Here is a 17,422-nt window from a genome sequence, read left to right as displayed (position 1 = left end):
GACATGTAATGTAATGTAATATCACATATATACACATTCATGTTAATGTGTGATACAACCCAGTATCCGTGTGATCATATAAGCCTTTGTTCAGTTGTTGATATACAGAAATGAAACAAGCTATAACAGGAAATGTCACAGAACAGTTTCAAGTGTCATGGTACTATGTGGGGAACAGCACATATTCCTCTCCTCTCTACATCCTGGCCTCTTTCACGCCTGACAGGGTTCAGCACCTTGGACAGCTCCCTGACATTCGAACTTCTGGGGGAAACATGTAAAATACCCGGATGCTGTCCAAGGTGCCGAACTGATGCCTGCTCAAAAGTGGTAATTTATCCACAGGGGCTATTTTTCTTCTTCTCTCTCACATGTGAATACCTCGTTCCCCACCGTGCAGAGCACTGTTTGGAAGGCGGGTCAGCGCGTCAGTGTGGGAGAAATCCAGGGTCCCATCATCAGTTGCGCGAGTCGAGCTGAGAGATGCGCGTTCACTGAGCCAGTGGAAGGAGGACCGCTGCCTTTCCCTCCACCGCGCCTCACTTATAATAACCTCATCATCACCAGCATCAGCATCTCACCGTCACGACTATAACTTAGAAATACTCCGGCTTCTGGGTGGAATTTCCCTTTGGATGGTTATTATTTATTATTTTTATCCATAGATTTCATCCGTCCGGAATCATTTCGCTGCGCTAAAAGGTAAGAGCAGATTAAACTAAGCTATTCGATAGTTTGTATTTACATCCATTATACATTAGGTGTTATGTGAAGGTAGGCTATACTTGAGTTGTTTGATTCAGAAGTTTTTCATCAAAATTATTCCTTTTATGTGAATCAGATGATGAGTTTGGGCTGCAATGTGGATTTACGCGCAATGGGATGGTGTCGGTGATTAGTTTTAAAGATCGCAACAGCAGTTTAACCACATGACAGCGGGGTTATTTGTAAGGAAACCACATCTCAAGAGACGACGACTTATCGGTGCTGAAATGGTGACAAATATATTTGTGGTGAAAGAGCGTTGACACGGGAAGTTTCAGGTCGCTGAATTGGGTCTCTTAGTGGGGACAGCTGCGTGTAAACCTTAAACACGAACGCATAAACTGCCAGAACTTCTTTAAGATTCAGAAATTATTTCATGGCAATATTAACCAGACTCCTGATCAAATTCTGCTTCGTAATTGTTGGAGTAAGGGTTTATAAACCCCTGAGCAACAGTCAGACTGCCACCGTGCGAGGATCAGAGGGAAAGCTGGAAAATGTTGTCCGCTGTTTAATTCATCGGTGCAGGGCTGCGGCTCGGATTTCTACTCGGTTTGAGCGCTTTACTCTTAGATCAAGATTATAAATAATCCACAAACTAGTCAACATGACGATTAGTGCTATCTCAACATTGGTTATATTGCACTCATTTTGTGAAAACATAAATATTTGGGGTTGACAGATCCGACGAGGCTCTCAATAGAAACTATAACATCACTATAATTGAATATTACGGCAGAACTTCTGTCCTTCTGCTTACTGCAGAGTTGAAAGTGACTTCGTGCCCAGTTTAAGTATTTAACGATTGCTGCTATATTAAGAAGCTCATTTATAACGTTTGGTTAAATGCCTGTTTCTTTAGTAGTAAAACGTTGATGCTCATTAGGTGACAGAAAGAAAAGAATGATTCTCACGTGTCAATTCATTCTATGACGACGAAGAGCCGGTGTCGTGCAGCTTGGGTGTAGTTAAAATTACCTTGAAAGAACTATCAGTCATGTGTAGAACCCCACCCCAAATTAGTTTCATTCATCCCTTGTAACCATCTGATTTCGATTTCGTGGTTAAATGTATTAATGATGACATAGGCCTATATTGACATAACAAGTGATAAATAAGCACACCCTGAAAAGAAAGTTTTATTGGCTAGTAAATTGTTCACTTTTTGCTTGCTGACCGCTTGGTGCCCTCATAAAGACCCTGAACCTCACTTTTCAACCAGCAGGTCTGAACACACTCCATAATGCAGGATCTTGTCTGCTGTGACTGATGTCGGATTAAATCGTTCCTCCGGGCTGAAGTTTGTGATGGACAGGGAGCAGAGTTGGGACAGGGGGGGGGGGGGGTCCAGTGCGTGATGGGGGCTAGTTTATTACAAAACATGTCAATAACTCTTCAACACTGAGCCTGAATGCATAATGTATGGACAGTTAGTGACGGTATCCCGTGCAGGTCATCTCATATCCTGCTCTGTTTAATAATTCAACGCATATTTATATCCGGGAAATATGCTTATTGTAGCATACTTATTGTCTATCAAGAACATGAGCTAGCTAACGTTGCTGCTGAGGGTCCAGGACGCCAAGGTAGATATGCCTTTCCACTCTCAAATGCTTGGCCTTTTTTTGTAACCACTAGAGAAAAACAAGTGTATGCTAATTAAACACAAATGTTACCAACAGTAGCCAAAAATAGCTTCTTCATTAGCCTTTTTAGCCCTCCAGAGTGTAGACTGCTAAAGGTGCTATCAAGCGTGGGCTAGCTAAAGGGCATGTTTAATAACTAGCCTGTGTGAAATTTCACTTTTTACCAGATAGCCGCATTTAGCTTAGCCTGCAGGCTAAGTTGGAGGGTAAGGTCATTAACAGGGTTTTCAGCGTGTCAAATGTCTTGTCAAGTTAATGAATATAAAACAGCACTATTTCTTAATTAATATGTTGTTTTTACGGTGAATTACGTGACGTATTTATCACTCTTACACTGTAGGAAAGAAGTCCCCTTGAGTGCTTTAGTTAACTAATCGAGAACATGTTAGCATTGTTAGCATTCTCTTTTACATGAATGGCTCACAGGGACACCTGATGCCTCAGTTAGGCAATACACACAATAACTCGTGTTAATTGAATAGAGGCCAGGGCCAATGTTCATACGAGACTGGAGTCTCGGGTTACACGGGCAGATCAAGCTTTTCTTATTGAAAGGGCACACACACAAGACACATCTCTATTTGGTGAGTTGATTGACACAGCTGCGTTCAGGGTTATTTCCACCAAACAGAACCTTTTAACCTCTCTGCTGTCTCACTGAGTCACTTTTAAGACAAAGACAATTATCCAGCCAGGCAACCCTGTGATGTCAGAGAGACACATGCACACTCCTGCACAGGGACACACATGCGTGCACACACAGTTTATTAGCATAGGTATCAGTTACTAGAATTCAATAGCTCGCCTGCTGCAGCAAGATTAACTATTCAGGGAAGGTGGTTAAAGGCCCTATTGTGTTGCATGGTTCTGTGCTACTGTCTGATTGGACAATGCATTTGTCTGGTGGGCAGCCCGCTGCCAAAACAATTGCAAGGGCAAAGGCTTGGAAGAATACACACACATATAAGGTTTCGCAATGTGAATCATTTCTAGCTCTGCTGAGCAAATTTAAATAGAACTGAGTGAGAACAGGTGTAGCTAGTTAATATTCCATACCAGTGTCATCCCTGTTTTAGTGATGGAAATAATTTGAATTCACTGGAAGAACCTTTTAAAAATGTTAATAGTGATAGCATGTGAAGCGGTAAGATCCTAACATCTTTTTCATTAGCTGTTTATGATTGTAATACCCCAAAGACATGCAAATGAGAGAGAAAGTGGCGGTGGATAATTCGTCATATTTATCAGGATCCCAGCTGACTGATAGTAGGCTAACGTTTGGGGGGAGGCTTAACACATGTTCTGGCTCACCTCAATGGATTTTCACTCCTCACAGTCGACTTTCTTTCCTCTGCTAAATGTGTGTGTTGTGCTATCCCTTATGGCCACACGGAGAGCCAAATCTACATTGAGTGGTGCTCTCAATACCCTCTTAGTGATGATGTGAACTCACAGTCATGATTTTGCCCTTCTGTAAAGCACTACTGTATGTTTTACTTACTAGCATAATACTGATTTCTCTTAATTTAAAGAGCATATTTAATTGGTACTGACTTAATTTCACTCAAATATCCGAATATTATGTAAGAAAAATACAAAATGCTGCCTACCATTTTTTTGCATAGCTACTGTAATAAATAGCATTATATCGATTTGGGATTGATTTGTAAGCAAACCACATATTTAGTTTAGCTGCTGGTGGCACCTTTTCATGCCAACTGACATTGAAAATCCTTATTATCTTGCTTAAAGGAGACCTATCATGCAAAATGCACTTTTTTATGTCTTTTATACATAAAGTGTCCCCGGTGTGTCGGGGAACTCACGCAGCGTCAACAAATAAAACCCTTTCTCTTTTCCTCCGTACCCAAATCTTTTAAAAACGGGGGTACAACGAGCGGATACAGATTTGCTGCCGATCTGACGTCAAATCGGCAGCGGACCCACAGAAAGTTGCTATCAGAAACAATGGCTGACGTGTTTTGGACGTAATCTCGTCTTTGTTTCCATTAGCAAGTCTCGCTAACACACAGAGCTAACCTGTACTGTGGAGAGCACATGTTTAAAAAGCAGGAAATAAAAAAAGGAACTCACCTTGTGATAAACCCGCAAGAGAAAAAGCATTTGAGCTCCATACATACATATTTCAGAAATAATCCTTGATGTGGTTTAGAACAGGATGGCGTTTTATCACAGCAGAATTGAACTTTATCTCCGGTATAATTCTGATCAGGCATTAGCTCCGCCTCCTCTTTTTTTTTTTCAAGCTAAGGACCCAAAATCCGCATTTCTCTAACAGGGCTGCAAAAGAGGGGTATGAGCAGTATGAGGCATGGCTACAATGGGTGATCTGTTTGGTATTTTAAGCAAAAAACATGTTTTGTATAGGTATGGCCCTACAATATATTTTTCCAATATAGCATAATAGGTCCACTTTAAATAATTCTCTTGTTGTTTGAATGTTTTTCATTTTTGTAAAGCACTTGCCTTGTCTTACCTTAAATTGATCTGTCTTTTTCTGCATTTTTGTCAAAGGTGTGTCCGAAGCTGGAGGTCAAACCATGGGGCACGGAACCGGACCAACGATGAAGGTCATGTGCTTCAATCCAGGTAGTCGCCTGAAAGAAAAATCCCAAGATGCAGCTCTGAATCACTGACAAAGCTCCTTAAGGATCACCTTCGTCCTTGCACTTTCACCTGTCCACTTTGTGTGGAAATTGGATATATTTCCAAATCTCTGAATCGACTTGGCTGAGAAAATTACATTCCGTCCATTATCAACCTTAGATCTGCCTCATAAATTAAAAAAAACCGGATATTGCGTTTCTCCGCTTAACTGTAAAATTATCTACGTGGAATATAACATTCATCAGATAAACCCTGGAGCTCAGCCAGATGTTATTATCACTTTGAGGATCTATCCCCAGTTTAAACGTCTTCTGGTACATCCTGTTACTCTCTACGATGAATCCCAACAGCCTGCCTGGTCATGTCCTCCTGCTGCTAAGTACCGTGCTGGGCCTGAGCGTAGGCTTGGAGTTTACTGGCTCTGAAGGTCAGTGGGCTCGCTACCTGCGCTGGGACGCCAGCTCCAGAAGTGACCTGACATTTCAGTTCAAGACTTCCGAACCAGAAGGCCTCATGATGTACTTCGACGACGGCGGCTACTGCGACTTCCTAGTTCTCGCCGTATCCGAGGGTAAGCTACAGCTTGGCATAAGCATTGACTGCGCGGAGACCACCATCACCTCGGACAAGATGGTCAACGACAGCCGCTGGCACTTCGCCGCCATCAACAGGCACAATTTGAGGACTGGCTTGGCCGTGGATGGCCACACCAAGACGGAAGACGTGCGGCCCCAGAGACGCTTCATGAAGATCGTTAGCGACCTCTTCCTGGGAGGGCTACCAGCGGACATCCGCACATCTGCCATCACCCTGCCCTCTGTCCGTGAGCTGCCACCGTTCAAGGGAATTATCACAGACCTTGTTTATGGAAGTAAGCTGCCAACGCTCATCAATAGTCAGAAGGTACGCTTGGAGATGATGGGCCTTTGCACGGAGAACCCCTGCGAGAATGGCGGGATCTGCTTGCTGGCAGATGGAGAAACCTACTGTGACTGCTCCAGAACGGGATATGTGGGTCGATACTGCACAGAAGGTAAGAGGGGCTGGCTCCAGAGCTTTCTGTGTCAAGCGCTGAATATTGATTTCCATCTGTAAAAAAAGAATTCACAGGGGTTCCTTACAAATATAAAACTGACCCGATGGCAGCTTTTGCCGAATGCATCCAGGTAAAGACTTAAAAAAAATATTTTAACACCTCATATTTGCTTTTTTCACGAGATGTTAAAAAGTAAAAATAATTTCATCTTGAGCGGCTTTAAACATAATGTGTTTTGCTCCATCCAAAATGAGTGCTGAATGAGATTTCCAAACTTTATTTATGAAACGCTTTGTAAAACGTGCATCGATTGCTATGTAGCATTTACTCAAGTTTACATGAAGCACAGGCAGCTATACTCACATGTATTTGGATACTGTAATGCCTCATACACAGGATATACAATATGTATAGGCTGTTGCTCTCACAGCTTCTTTTGGAAAGTATTTCATGCAGGAGTTAAATTGGCGTTGATGTGCTCAGCGTTTCCTCTGCCTTCACAGTTATTACTTTTGATGAGAATACGGTGGATTAGCTGATATGACTGAAATGACAGCACTCGGTTCTCCTTTTCTCCATCAAATGTATTCAGCTCCTTCAAGGTGGTGCAGGGACCTGAAGGTACACACAGTTTGGATGAGAAATAACTTCTATCTATTTTTCCTCTGCTTCTGTGCCAAGGTCATCTCTTTTTATGGGGAGTGTAATGATATGCAGCTCTTTCGACAATGTTCCTTTCTTCTCCACACCTTTAAAGACACAGGGATGCTAGTTTTCTAGGCTAATATGTATGTATACTAAGAGGGACATTATGCAGAGGAAAAGTCTAATTTGCTTCCTTACATCTCCAGGAAATACATTGTTTTCCAAATACTTTTTTTTTTGCTGCTGGTCAAAGCCTACTTAATTTGAAAGCCTACATCTTTCAGAACATGCCATTGCTTATAGCCTTGGGCTCAATTTGACAAAGAGAATAACCCCGGTACTGCTTCTAGAAAACCAAAGAATACCCATTTTCACTTTGATCTTACACGCCTTTTCTTCATGTTTTTGGACTGTAAAGAATAACCTTTTGTGTGAACAGACCCATGTCAAATTTCCTCCACTGCTGACCCACTTCCTGCCAAGTTCACTGACATGGCTAAGGGATGACTCCATTTTGCCAAAGATCAGGGGAATGCTCACTGAATCCTATAGCGCTGTTTGCGAGCTATTTCAAACTGTGTCTGATACCCTTACGTGCTATGATATATCATGCATTTAGAAATAAGCATCTTCAGATTTCCGTGCAGCGGTTTTGCTCTATTTAGTTTCGTAACGTGCCTCATGGTTTGCTGCTCAAACGAAGCTGTTTGGAGCTTAAATCCCATTCTAGCCTGTGGCACTGTTCAGGACAGCACGGGATGTGCTGGTTGCAGAGCAGTCAAGCGGACCGACTGGACATGCCCCCCTTTCGCTTCATCCCCTTTGCTCATTGCCTCTGTCGATGAAGGAGGGGTGGAGGTGGAGGAGGAGGAGGAGGAGGAGGAGGAGGTCTATTTGTCTCAGAGCTTCCTGAGAGCTGACAGGGGAGCTATGACATCCTCCTGTTAAAACAACCACACTTCTAGGAGTGCCATTGCTACTCAGCCAGACAGCTTGGACGATGCAAGACATGGTCACATCTCAGCCTGGGGCAAAGCAAGTGTGACGAGTGCCTTCACCACAGGCCTGTTGGAACCTTCATTTGTACCCAGGAGGAAGAACCGACCCCCTGCCCACCTCCTTTCCCTCTCACACACACATCTACAGAGTGGTGCAGGAATGAGTCACAAAACCCAGAAATGAGTTTGCATTTTAGCACGATCGTTTCAAATTCAGTGCTTTTGCTCAGACACTTGAAATAAAGTCTGTGGATAACCAAGCTGAAGAAATGTTTTTGTTTTAAGAACTTGTGCATTTCTAAAGTTTCGATGTCACTTAAAATGGCGGTTGCTAACACAAACTGAATACTAAATGTCATCACCGCAAACACAAGTGCAACTGTGATGTACATGTGATGTATGTTCATCGCCTAACGTTAGCTTTTTACTCCTTTCAATAGCATTTACACTCAAAACTACAGTGGTGCTAATATGTGGAGTTTATTCTGCTGAAACAAACGTTATCATAAACGTGTTTGCCACAGATTAGATTTTATGCAATATTTAAAAATCCAATGGAAAAACCCCATAGCTTTTTGTCGAGGAGCGCTTTTGATGCTAACTTCAGGGTTGGCCTACAGAAATAAGTCATCACCGCACCACTCTACAGTATCTGCACATCCATTTTCTTCTGTTCGCAAGCTATAAAAGAGCATCCCAGGAAGTCATATTAGCTTCCCAGCTGATCAGTCTGCTCTTCTCTGCCTCCCCATTAACTGATGTGGCTGATGTTGATTATGCCACAGAGACACTGAACCATAATTAGGAGGATAATGAGAGCAGAGATGGCTCATTCGCCCAGAAAACGCCTGCACAAACAGTACTGAGACTGTCTATCGGCAAACTATCGCAGTTTCTTTTTGAATTGTTTTGTCCACATGTCTGCAAGTGTCATAATACTTGCTGTTCAAGCAACCCTCTAGCACTTAATGTTTTCAGGGGATGTTCTCAATGATCTCTATGTGGTTGCAGTTAGGCGAACAGTTGCTCAGCACACCTGTGTTGTCGGCATACTGTAGATAAAGAGGTTTATTAATGAGCAATGAAAGCGATCCGTCAAACCTGTGAATATTCATACGCTACATTATCGTGTTGCATGGCCGCAGCAGCACATGCACACTAACATTTAGAGACGCACACACACGGACACAGAGCAACAAGCCCCGGAGCCGCTCGTTAAAACGGGCAGATGGCTGACTGACTGAGTGGACTGGGCCTTGGAAGCATTTCGCCAGCCGTGTTGCTAATGGTAGCCTGCTAGCCTACTGGCCTAGAAGGGAAATATGAGGAGTCGGCAGAATGAACATGTGAGATGAGGACATGGGATGTGGATGCAGGCTGGAGCATGTTTGTGCTAAAGGACACCCATCCCGACACTGGTTGCATATTTCTATTGTGCATGTGTTACATCACGGCATACAGTAGCTAGTTGCTGTGACATCATCAATTCAGTCCTGTCCCTCTTTTTCGAACCATTATTTGTATACATTTACCACATTGAGACAAAGACATACACATCATAGAAATAATAATAAAAAAAATGAATATATTAAAAAATATAGTGACAATAATAATTATAAATAATAATTATAAATTCAAAAATATGTTCACAAAAATAAAGGTTACTTCTTTTGTTATTCTTTGCTTCAGACATATCATCAATAATCATTTTCTTTTAGAATATATATGATTTTCTCCAAAGACAGGCAGGGCGTCATTTCCCTGAGCCAATGGCCCGAGCTCGGCCTTTTCCAACAAGGCGCATGGAGGAGGCACATTGGACGATAGGCAGAGTTGCATACATTCCTAATATAAACAATTTAGGTTGTAGTGGTAGTTGTATGCCTATCATCCTGTCGACTCTCCAGTCCTGTCTCTTTAAGAGCCCCTTCCCAAACCCTCCATCTCGGATAGCAGCTTATAGCACCACAAACAGTCGGCCATAAAACACATGTTCAGCCGCCCCTCCCTGTTGGATCAGGATGTATCTGTGTGACTAACTGTGTCAGGGCAACGAGCTGAAATTAGACACCACTCAACACTCCCTCTCCACACGTGTCCGCCATAGCAGGCAAACTGTTAAGCTATACGTCTTTCTGCGGAGTCATCTTTAATATCAACTTGATTCGGACCCTGTCATTAACTGTGCAAATATCAGTTTCTTTTATGGTAATGATCTGGATACCCTCATTCGGTTCAATTCAATTAACTAGGGTGACATTATGAAGTCTCCCGAATACCTTTGGGTTTTCTACTTACAATGAGTTATGCATAAGGTCAAGGTTATTAAGAGGATGGTTTAATGAATATGTAAAAGAATCTCCCGTTTCCACATCCTGCATTCGTAATGAACACTTTAAGGCCTCATCTGCTAAAAACATATTCACTGGTTTGATGGAAGACTAGTAATTGAAGGCTAGGGCAAGCAAATTGTTAAGCAAGTGCTAAAATGGTGCCTTCAGGCTTATCTTTGGGGATTAATAAACAGACATGGAAATGACAGTTACAATAATCTTACTATAAAAAGTAGGTCAGGGGGGAAAAAAATGGAAAAAATGGTGCAGGGACTTGCCTGATTCCAGTGCAGAGGGCATTTGTGTCTAGTGCCCAAGCTGAAAATGATGTTTGTATTAGAGTGGTGAAGCTGCTGGTAAAATAGAGCAGGGGATTACGCTCGGACCACATGTCCACAGCGGCACATTGGCTTGTTCTGGGCGCTGCCGCATCAAGGGAAAGGGCTTTATCTACATGGGGCAAGTAAGCGTTCAACACGCAGACAGGCACACTTATAGAGCATTTGCACAGTCAGAACAAAACACTTGATCATTAGAGGGCATACATTGAGGGGTACTCATGCGTTCTCGAGTGCTGGAGCTGCGCTGCTGTCCATCAGCTGGCCACTACCTCCCCTCCCCCCCCCTCTTCCATGCTTCGTCCTTCCCTTGCCTCTCCCAATGTCATCCTATTCTTATGGGAGAAGTAGCAGCCATTTTAGACTCCCCAAAGGAGACCTTGCCTCTCCTTCACGGACTCCTTCTGCAGTATTGTCTCTATGCGCCTCCTCTCAAATGGTATATGTATGTCCTCGGTTGAGTTAATCCTAAAATGTTCCAAGGACTAAATGCTTTTGGAGAGGAAAACCATTCATATCCAGTGGTGGAATACAGGCCAAGCCTCTTTGAAGCCTGCAGAGATCAAAACAGTCAAATCATATCAGATATCAATTGAATGATCTAATGTAGTCCATATTGATTAAGATATATTTTTAAATGTGTCTTAATCAATGTTTTAGAGTGCAATATCCAAATCGCAAGTAAAGGAACAATATTTTAAAATATTATTGTTTGTTAAATATTGTGGTAGCCTAATCTGTATTCTAAAGACTAGACCTTAAAACAATTATTAAATAAATCCTTGTTTTGAACAGATGCTCTTCCCACCGTGATCATTTTTAACATATTCATCCAACAAATAGCATTCCCTCAAACAACACTGCAAATCAAAAAGCAATATATTTCAATACTACTGGAAAGTCATTTTTTTGCAAAATTGGGAAGCTCTATTAAATCACAATATATTAATATTCATTTCAGGCTACAGCGCCAGGTTTTGAAACTAAAGTAGGATGCTTGGTAAAAACTCCTAACCACCACTGAGTCAGAGTGCACACAGTGATCTTTGATGTGGCCTAAATCAGACATGTTTGACAACCACAAGGTGTCATCCTCGGGTGAGATCCTGCTGAGCATGTTTGCCGCGAGGGATGAAATCTAATGTGTGGCTTATTTTATTTGTTCACACTATGGCCATCTTTGTGTTGCCACGCCATGCTGTGATCTGCAGAAATCCAACAGTGAGCATTCCCCTGAGAAACCCCATGTGGAATTTGGGTCAGCAGTGCAACCAAAAAGATTGAGTGTATGGGTTAAAGGCACACACAAGATGGAGGAGAAGGATATGGGTCTGTTTGAAGGAGCATCCACAAACCTCACAACACCATAAATCCTCCTGGATTCATGTCTTCCTCTGAATGTGTGTGAGGCACTCTGTGTGATACAAGTAGCAGAATATTATGTCACTAACAATATTCGAAAATGTGAAAGAGTGGAATATGTCAATCTGATTCCCTGAGAGGACGGGACAGATGCAATGTGTACGTGTTTCTCTCCACAGGGATTAAGTGGTTATCTCTGATCAGGCATGTCAAGGGGCACCTCTTTGGTCCTTACATGTAGCACAATGCTTAGAAGTGTGTTTTGCATGATAGATCCACATGCAAACGAAGCTGGTGTGTGTTGCTAATTTAGGACTTTTTCTCTTCTTTCTCTCTTTTCCTGATTCACAGCAGTCCAGAGAAAACCAGGTGAGTCTCAAGAAAGAGTAGTTACGTGAAATGGTACCAAATGTTGTTCATTTCTTTTATAAGTGTCATTTAAATTATGTTTATGCATTAAGGCAGACAGAAATGTACAAGTAATCCAGTGATGTCTTTTCTAATTGACATGTATTCAGTTAACAACCTGCAGAGCTACTTGATATTCACATACCGTGCTGCTCTCTTTATTGGTCTGTTTCTAGAGAAAGCTTTTTACATGCACTTGGGAAAGCTTTGACTTTTAGTGTGATGATTGAGCCATGGTTTGCCATTAAAGCAAAGCATGCATAATGACAATACAACTGCAGTATTGGTGTGTCACTCTGAACATTTTCTCTCTGTGCCTCTCTGAAATTCTCTCCTCAAGGCCTCGCACACCTGAAGGCAGAGCAAGGTATTCTGTCCTTATGGTTGTTTGTGTTTTTGTTGACTCGCTGCCTGGCTTGGTATTGTGGCTTTATGTGACGCTATGTGCCTTCGCTACCTGTCCGTGTGCATTTGTGTGTTGCAATACTCCCATTGTTGCTGCAGAGAAGTGGGAGGGTTTGTGTGCGTCGCATGGCATGTTCCTCACCTCACCTTCGTCTCTCTTTAGGCGTCTCCTCACCCTCGTTTCACCCAGTATTACATAATTTTGTACTGTTCCACAGCTAACATGCAGTGACACAATCCACTGTTCCAGCTCGACCTCTGCAGCGACAGAGTAGGGGAGGGGGGAGGATAAGGAAATCACTGCAATGAGGGGAGACAGCTTAGAGGAAAACTAATGGGAGATATAGAGGGGGAAATAAGGAACAAAATGTGTCCCACAGTACGGTAAGGTATATGTGGAAGAAACGGCTTAGTATCCCTAGGAGTTATATCATATTGGACAATATTTACACCCTGTGCCAACATAGAAAGTAGTGTTGTAAAGGGTGAAGGCATTTTGAAGGTTTGGGGGATTGATGCAAGCCCCCAAGAAGTGATTTTGGGCCCAAAAAGACCCTCCTATTGAGTAACATTAGGTAGGCGACGTCTGTTAGCCGGCCTATCAACTTCATATTACAAACACTTGCCTTTATTACAAAAATTAGGTCCTAAAAGTTATCAATTGTGCTAGAAGCCAAATCTAGAGATCGCTGGCTTTGACAGAGCAAATTAGAGGCGGGGCTTAAGGAAAATGCAAGAACTCATGCTCGATTGGCCAAGATTTGAGTATGTTTGTACGCAAAACTGAGCAACTTTCATTGGAATGAACCGGGCCCCCCCTCGACCTCTGTATGCACTTATATTCATAACTCCAGGTATAGATAGACACAGCATTTCCCCGGAAATGGTTCAATTTGCTTAATTTTCGAACTTGACTAACCTCAAACCGTCTTGACAGTGCTGACCTTTTGATTAGGGTTCCACATTTTAGAAAGCTATTTTATTAGCTTTGGCTTAAACCTTTTTCCTCATGACCTTATATCGCCTCCTCTGAATACCAAGCAAGGTCAAATGAGCCTTTCTCTCTGTGCCAACAAAAGTAGCCACGACCAAGAGTGGCCTCACTTTCAAAGACTCGCCAAGCATCAAATCCCTCTCCTCGTAAAGGTGGTGCTTTGCCTCTTTCTGGTGTGACCTTAGATAAAGATGAGGAAATGAGCTGTAAACTTTCATTGTAAGTTGTGTGCTGCTTGCTTACTGTTCTTCCATTTCTCTACCATTTGCATGATTGTCAACATTTTGCATGAAAGTGTCATTTAGCAGTGTCTCGTAGTATAACAATAGCTTATCCCCACTTTTTGCTGTCTTTCTCTTGGTGCTCTGCGCGGGATGACACTTCCCTCTTTTACCCTCCTCGGATCCTTTCACCTCTCCGAAAACCTGTAGGTAGAAACAAAGGTACAGCAATCCCTATTTCCCCTTTCTGTTCTCTTACCTGCGCTGCAGGAGCAGTGTGTGTGTGTGTGTGTGTGCGTTAAACGTGCGCTTGTACTGCCACTGGTTAATCATTCATTATGTGTGTTCATTAAATGTGTGCATATGCTCGTCTGCGTGTTCGAGAGGGAACGCTGAAATGAGGGGGGCTCGGGTGCTTTCCAGCTAGCGAGCGCCCACACGTACTGTTGCATGAAGGATGAGCGATTGAGCGGAGATGAAAAATAAATACGGTGTCATCGCTGGAGACTAAGTGATTATCGCTTGATTATCGCTGTTTAACACAAAGAAATGAGAGTGAAGTGGATGGATTATTCATCGTCTCTGCAAACTGTGAATATGAATGTGAAGATACATGGTGTTGTGTGTACACATACAAGCATCTGTGTGTGTGTGTGTGCATGTGTCCAAGTGCTTAATTGGATGTGACAGTTCTGTGTCTGCTGAAAAGGAGCTGATTGGTGAATTTGACCCGACATTTGGCTTCATTTGAATGAGGTCATAGCAGTGGCCTTTGTATATTGCAGTCGTGCAGAGAATGGCCTGATTATTCATTTATCAAAGCCATGCGATACAGTGTGTAGTAGTGTTGTGTGTGGTCATGCTGGTTGTATGTGTGTCAGCTTGATGGAGGAAAAATGTGAATTATGATCACCCGTTTTGATTGGTATCAGTTTAATTGACTGAAACGTGAACACAATGTGACTTTGTATGTGTGTATGCCTGCGTTACCTGATGGGACTGTTTTCTTAGCCCCGCCCCCTTAGTTAATGTTCCATGTAAAAATAATGCTGTTTTCGATGACAACAAGGCAGATTTACTACTCAAAATTGTAGGTTTTGTTTTTGGTTCGGGTATTTGTTGTCTCACTATTTCGGAAAACGACTGGCTTGATTTTATGAAATTTGGCGTTAGACTGTAGCATGGTGCAAAAAAGAACCCATTATATATTGGAGCGGTCAGAATCACAGTGCGCATACACATATTATTTTCTGTGATAGGGCATTTGGTGTTGTCAGAAGGTTTCTGCTCTCTTAGTGCCCTTATGGTTTTAAATAAGCAATCGTTCATTTTACTCTCTGAAATGACAACTGTTCTTGGCAGATTTGATCAGCGCAAGTTAATTAAGCATTACACATTCAGTCTTCAATACTCTGAACTAGGGATGCCAGAAACTGACCATGATCAAAATCGAAAATCGGACAGAGTGCAATCTGAGTGCCTGCGCTGCTGGCTTCCTCCAAGTTTACAGTAAAACAAACTGGTGGTGTGACCAATGGCCATTTACAATTATTATTACTATTACTATTATTAGCATTAGTCTATATTTTGGTTGAAACTAAGTCAGGAAAAAATAAAACATAAATAATAATAAAAAAATATATAAATAAAATCGAATTTTTAAAAAATAATTTTCGATTATGGAGACTGTAACGAATAATCGCTGGCATCCCTACTCTGAACAATTGGCTCTGTAAAAAACCTTGCACTGTATAAAGCATGTGAATGGGGTTAAATCAAAAACAGAATCCCCTTGCTCTTCATCAGCATATGAGGTAGTAGGCCGATCAGTGTGTAGTCAGCAGTCCCAGGGTGACGCCATAGAGTGGTGCAGTGACGAGTCCTAAAACCCGGAAGTGAGTTAGCATTTTACCACTTCCGGTTCCCTCGTCTCAGAGTCAATGGGATTTCTCCAGAGGATTTTGGAGAATAGCTCGAAATAAGGTCTGTGGTTGACACTAGGGATGTCCCGATCACCTTTTTTTGCTCCCGATCCGATTCCGATCATTTGATTTTGACAATCTGCAGATACCGATTTTTCCCGATCCGATCTTTATGCAATGCATTAAGAGAAAAAAAAGGTAACAGATAACGGCTGGTCATCCAACGCGATGAATTCAGCTATCTTGGCTGTTATTTTTTTGGCCTTTTCACTGTTCTGGGGCAGTTTCTCTTTCCTTTTAAAAGTCTCTGAAAGTGTCAGTTGTTTCAGTGCCGTTACCTGAGTGGCCGCTGTGTACTCGTCGTGTTGTTGTTGGTGTTTGTTTCTCAGGTAGCGTATTAGATTGGTCGTGTTGAACGTAGCTCTGTTCTTTCCACCACGCGGAACCTCTGCCTTGCAAACATTGCATCTGGCTGTTACACTGCCTTCGCTTTCAATTTTATAATGCGTCCAAACTCCTGACATTTTCTCTGTCCAGAGTCACCAGCTGAATGTAGACTCTCGTAAGCTTACTGCTACTATTAGACACTGCTCCCACTCTGTTGCCAGATTTCAGAGAAATAAGCAACCAGGTCTGAAAACAAGCCCAAAGAAAGCAACACATACATGTAACATGATGTTGTGTAATTTTAAACCAAAACTAAGTCCTCAGGATGACTTTAAGACATGAACATGGTCATTTTTGTTTTGTAACATTAAATAAAATAAAAATATTTTATAAAAAAAAAAAAAAAAAAAATCCCGATCCCCGATTTTCTTCTCCCGATTCCAATCTTTTGAAAATCACGTGATCGGCTCCGATCCCCGATCACGTGATCGGATCGGGACATCTCCTCATCACCTCTAGGGATGTAACGGTTCACAGAAGTCACGGTTCGGTTCATACCTCGGTTTGGGGGTCACGGTTCGGTACGGGTTCGGTACAACAAGGAAAAGCAAAAAAAAAGTCCCAAATGCATAATTTGAAAATAAGAAACTCTAACATTTGGAATCATTAACTGTATTACACAGTTAAAAACAAACCAAAAACAGTAACACACACATCAGATGGCCATATTATTTATATTGGCTGATGTCAAACAAAAAGGTAAAATAAGCTGTACAACTAAAAAGAATGTCTTGAAAATATTTAAATAAATAATAAGAAAGTGTTTCAATCACAATCATTAAAAGGCAATACAGAACTGTATAACATCTCCTGATGTCAAAATATAAAATAAATACAATGATAAATATAAAACAAAATAAAATCTGTACCTTTAGGAGCAATGTCTAACATGTGTAATTAACTTGTGAGTGTGTGAGGCCATTATGCCTAAATAAAGGTACTCAAGCTTTACTCTATTTCAAGTTGTTCTTCAAAAAGATGAGTTTGTGTACGTTGTCAGTAGTGAGGGCAGATCTGTTGGCGGTAACTATGTCACCTGCCGTCGAGAAAACCCTCTCGCTGGGGACTGAGACTGACTCGGATGTGATTGAGCAAGTTTGACGTGTTACCACTAGCATACCGCACCGCTGTCGAACAACGCCGAGACACCGTCCTCGTCTGATCCACAACTCGCACCGCATCATTGTTGTAGTCCACAGGGAACCCGAAATGTTTATTATGTTGTTACATCGTTTCAGATGTGATGTTTCAGTTGTGCTCTTGATACGCCATTA

At 42.1% G+C, this 17,422-nt stretch overlaps 1 protein-coding gene across 1 annotated transcript; it reads left to right on the top strand.

Annotated features, from left to right (window-relative positions):
- Window positions 1-492: 492 nt before the first annotated feature.
- On the top strand, window positions 493-12,796 carry LOC139433047 (neurexin-3b-like). The gene is made up of 5 exons (XM_071201912.1): window positions 493-702; window positions 4,947-6,072; window positions 12,103-12,120; window positions 12,500-12,526; window positions 12,783-12,796. Exons 2-5 carry the CDS (start codon window positions 5,376-5,378, stop codon window positions 12,794-12,796), a joined length of 756 nt encoding a protein of 251 aa, XP_071058013.1. The 5' UTR covers window positions 493-702; window positions 4,947-5,375.
- Window positions 12,797-17,422: the final 4,626 nt, after the last annotated feature.

The sequence above is a fragment of the Pseudochaenichthys georgianus genome, chromosome 24 (genome assembly GCF_902827115.2).
Source record: "Pseudochaenichthys georgianus chromosome 24, fPseGeo1.2, whole genome shotgun sequence".
Lineage (NCBI taxonomy): Eukaryota > Metazoa > Chordata > Actinopteri > Perciformes > Channichthyidae > Pseudochaenichthys > Pseudochaenichthys georgianus.
This window is presented reverse-complemented; position numbering and strand designations above follow the sequence as displayed.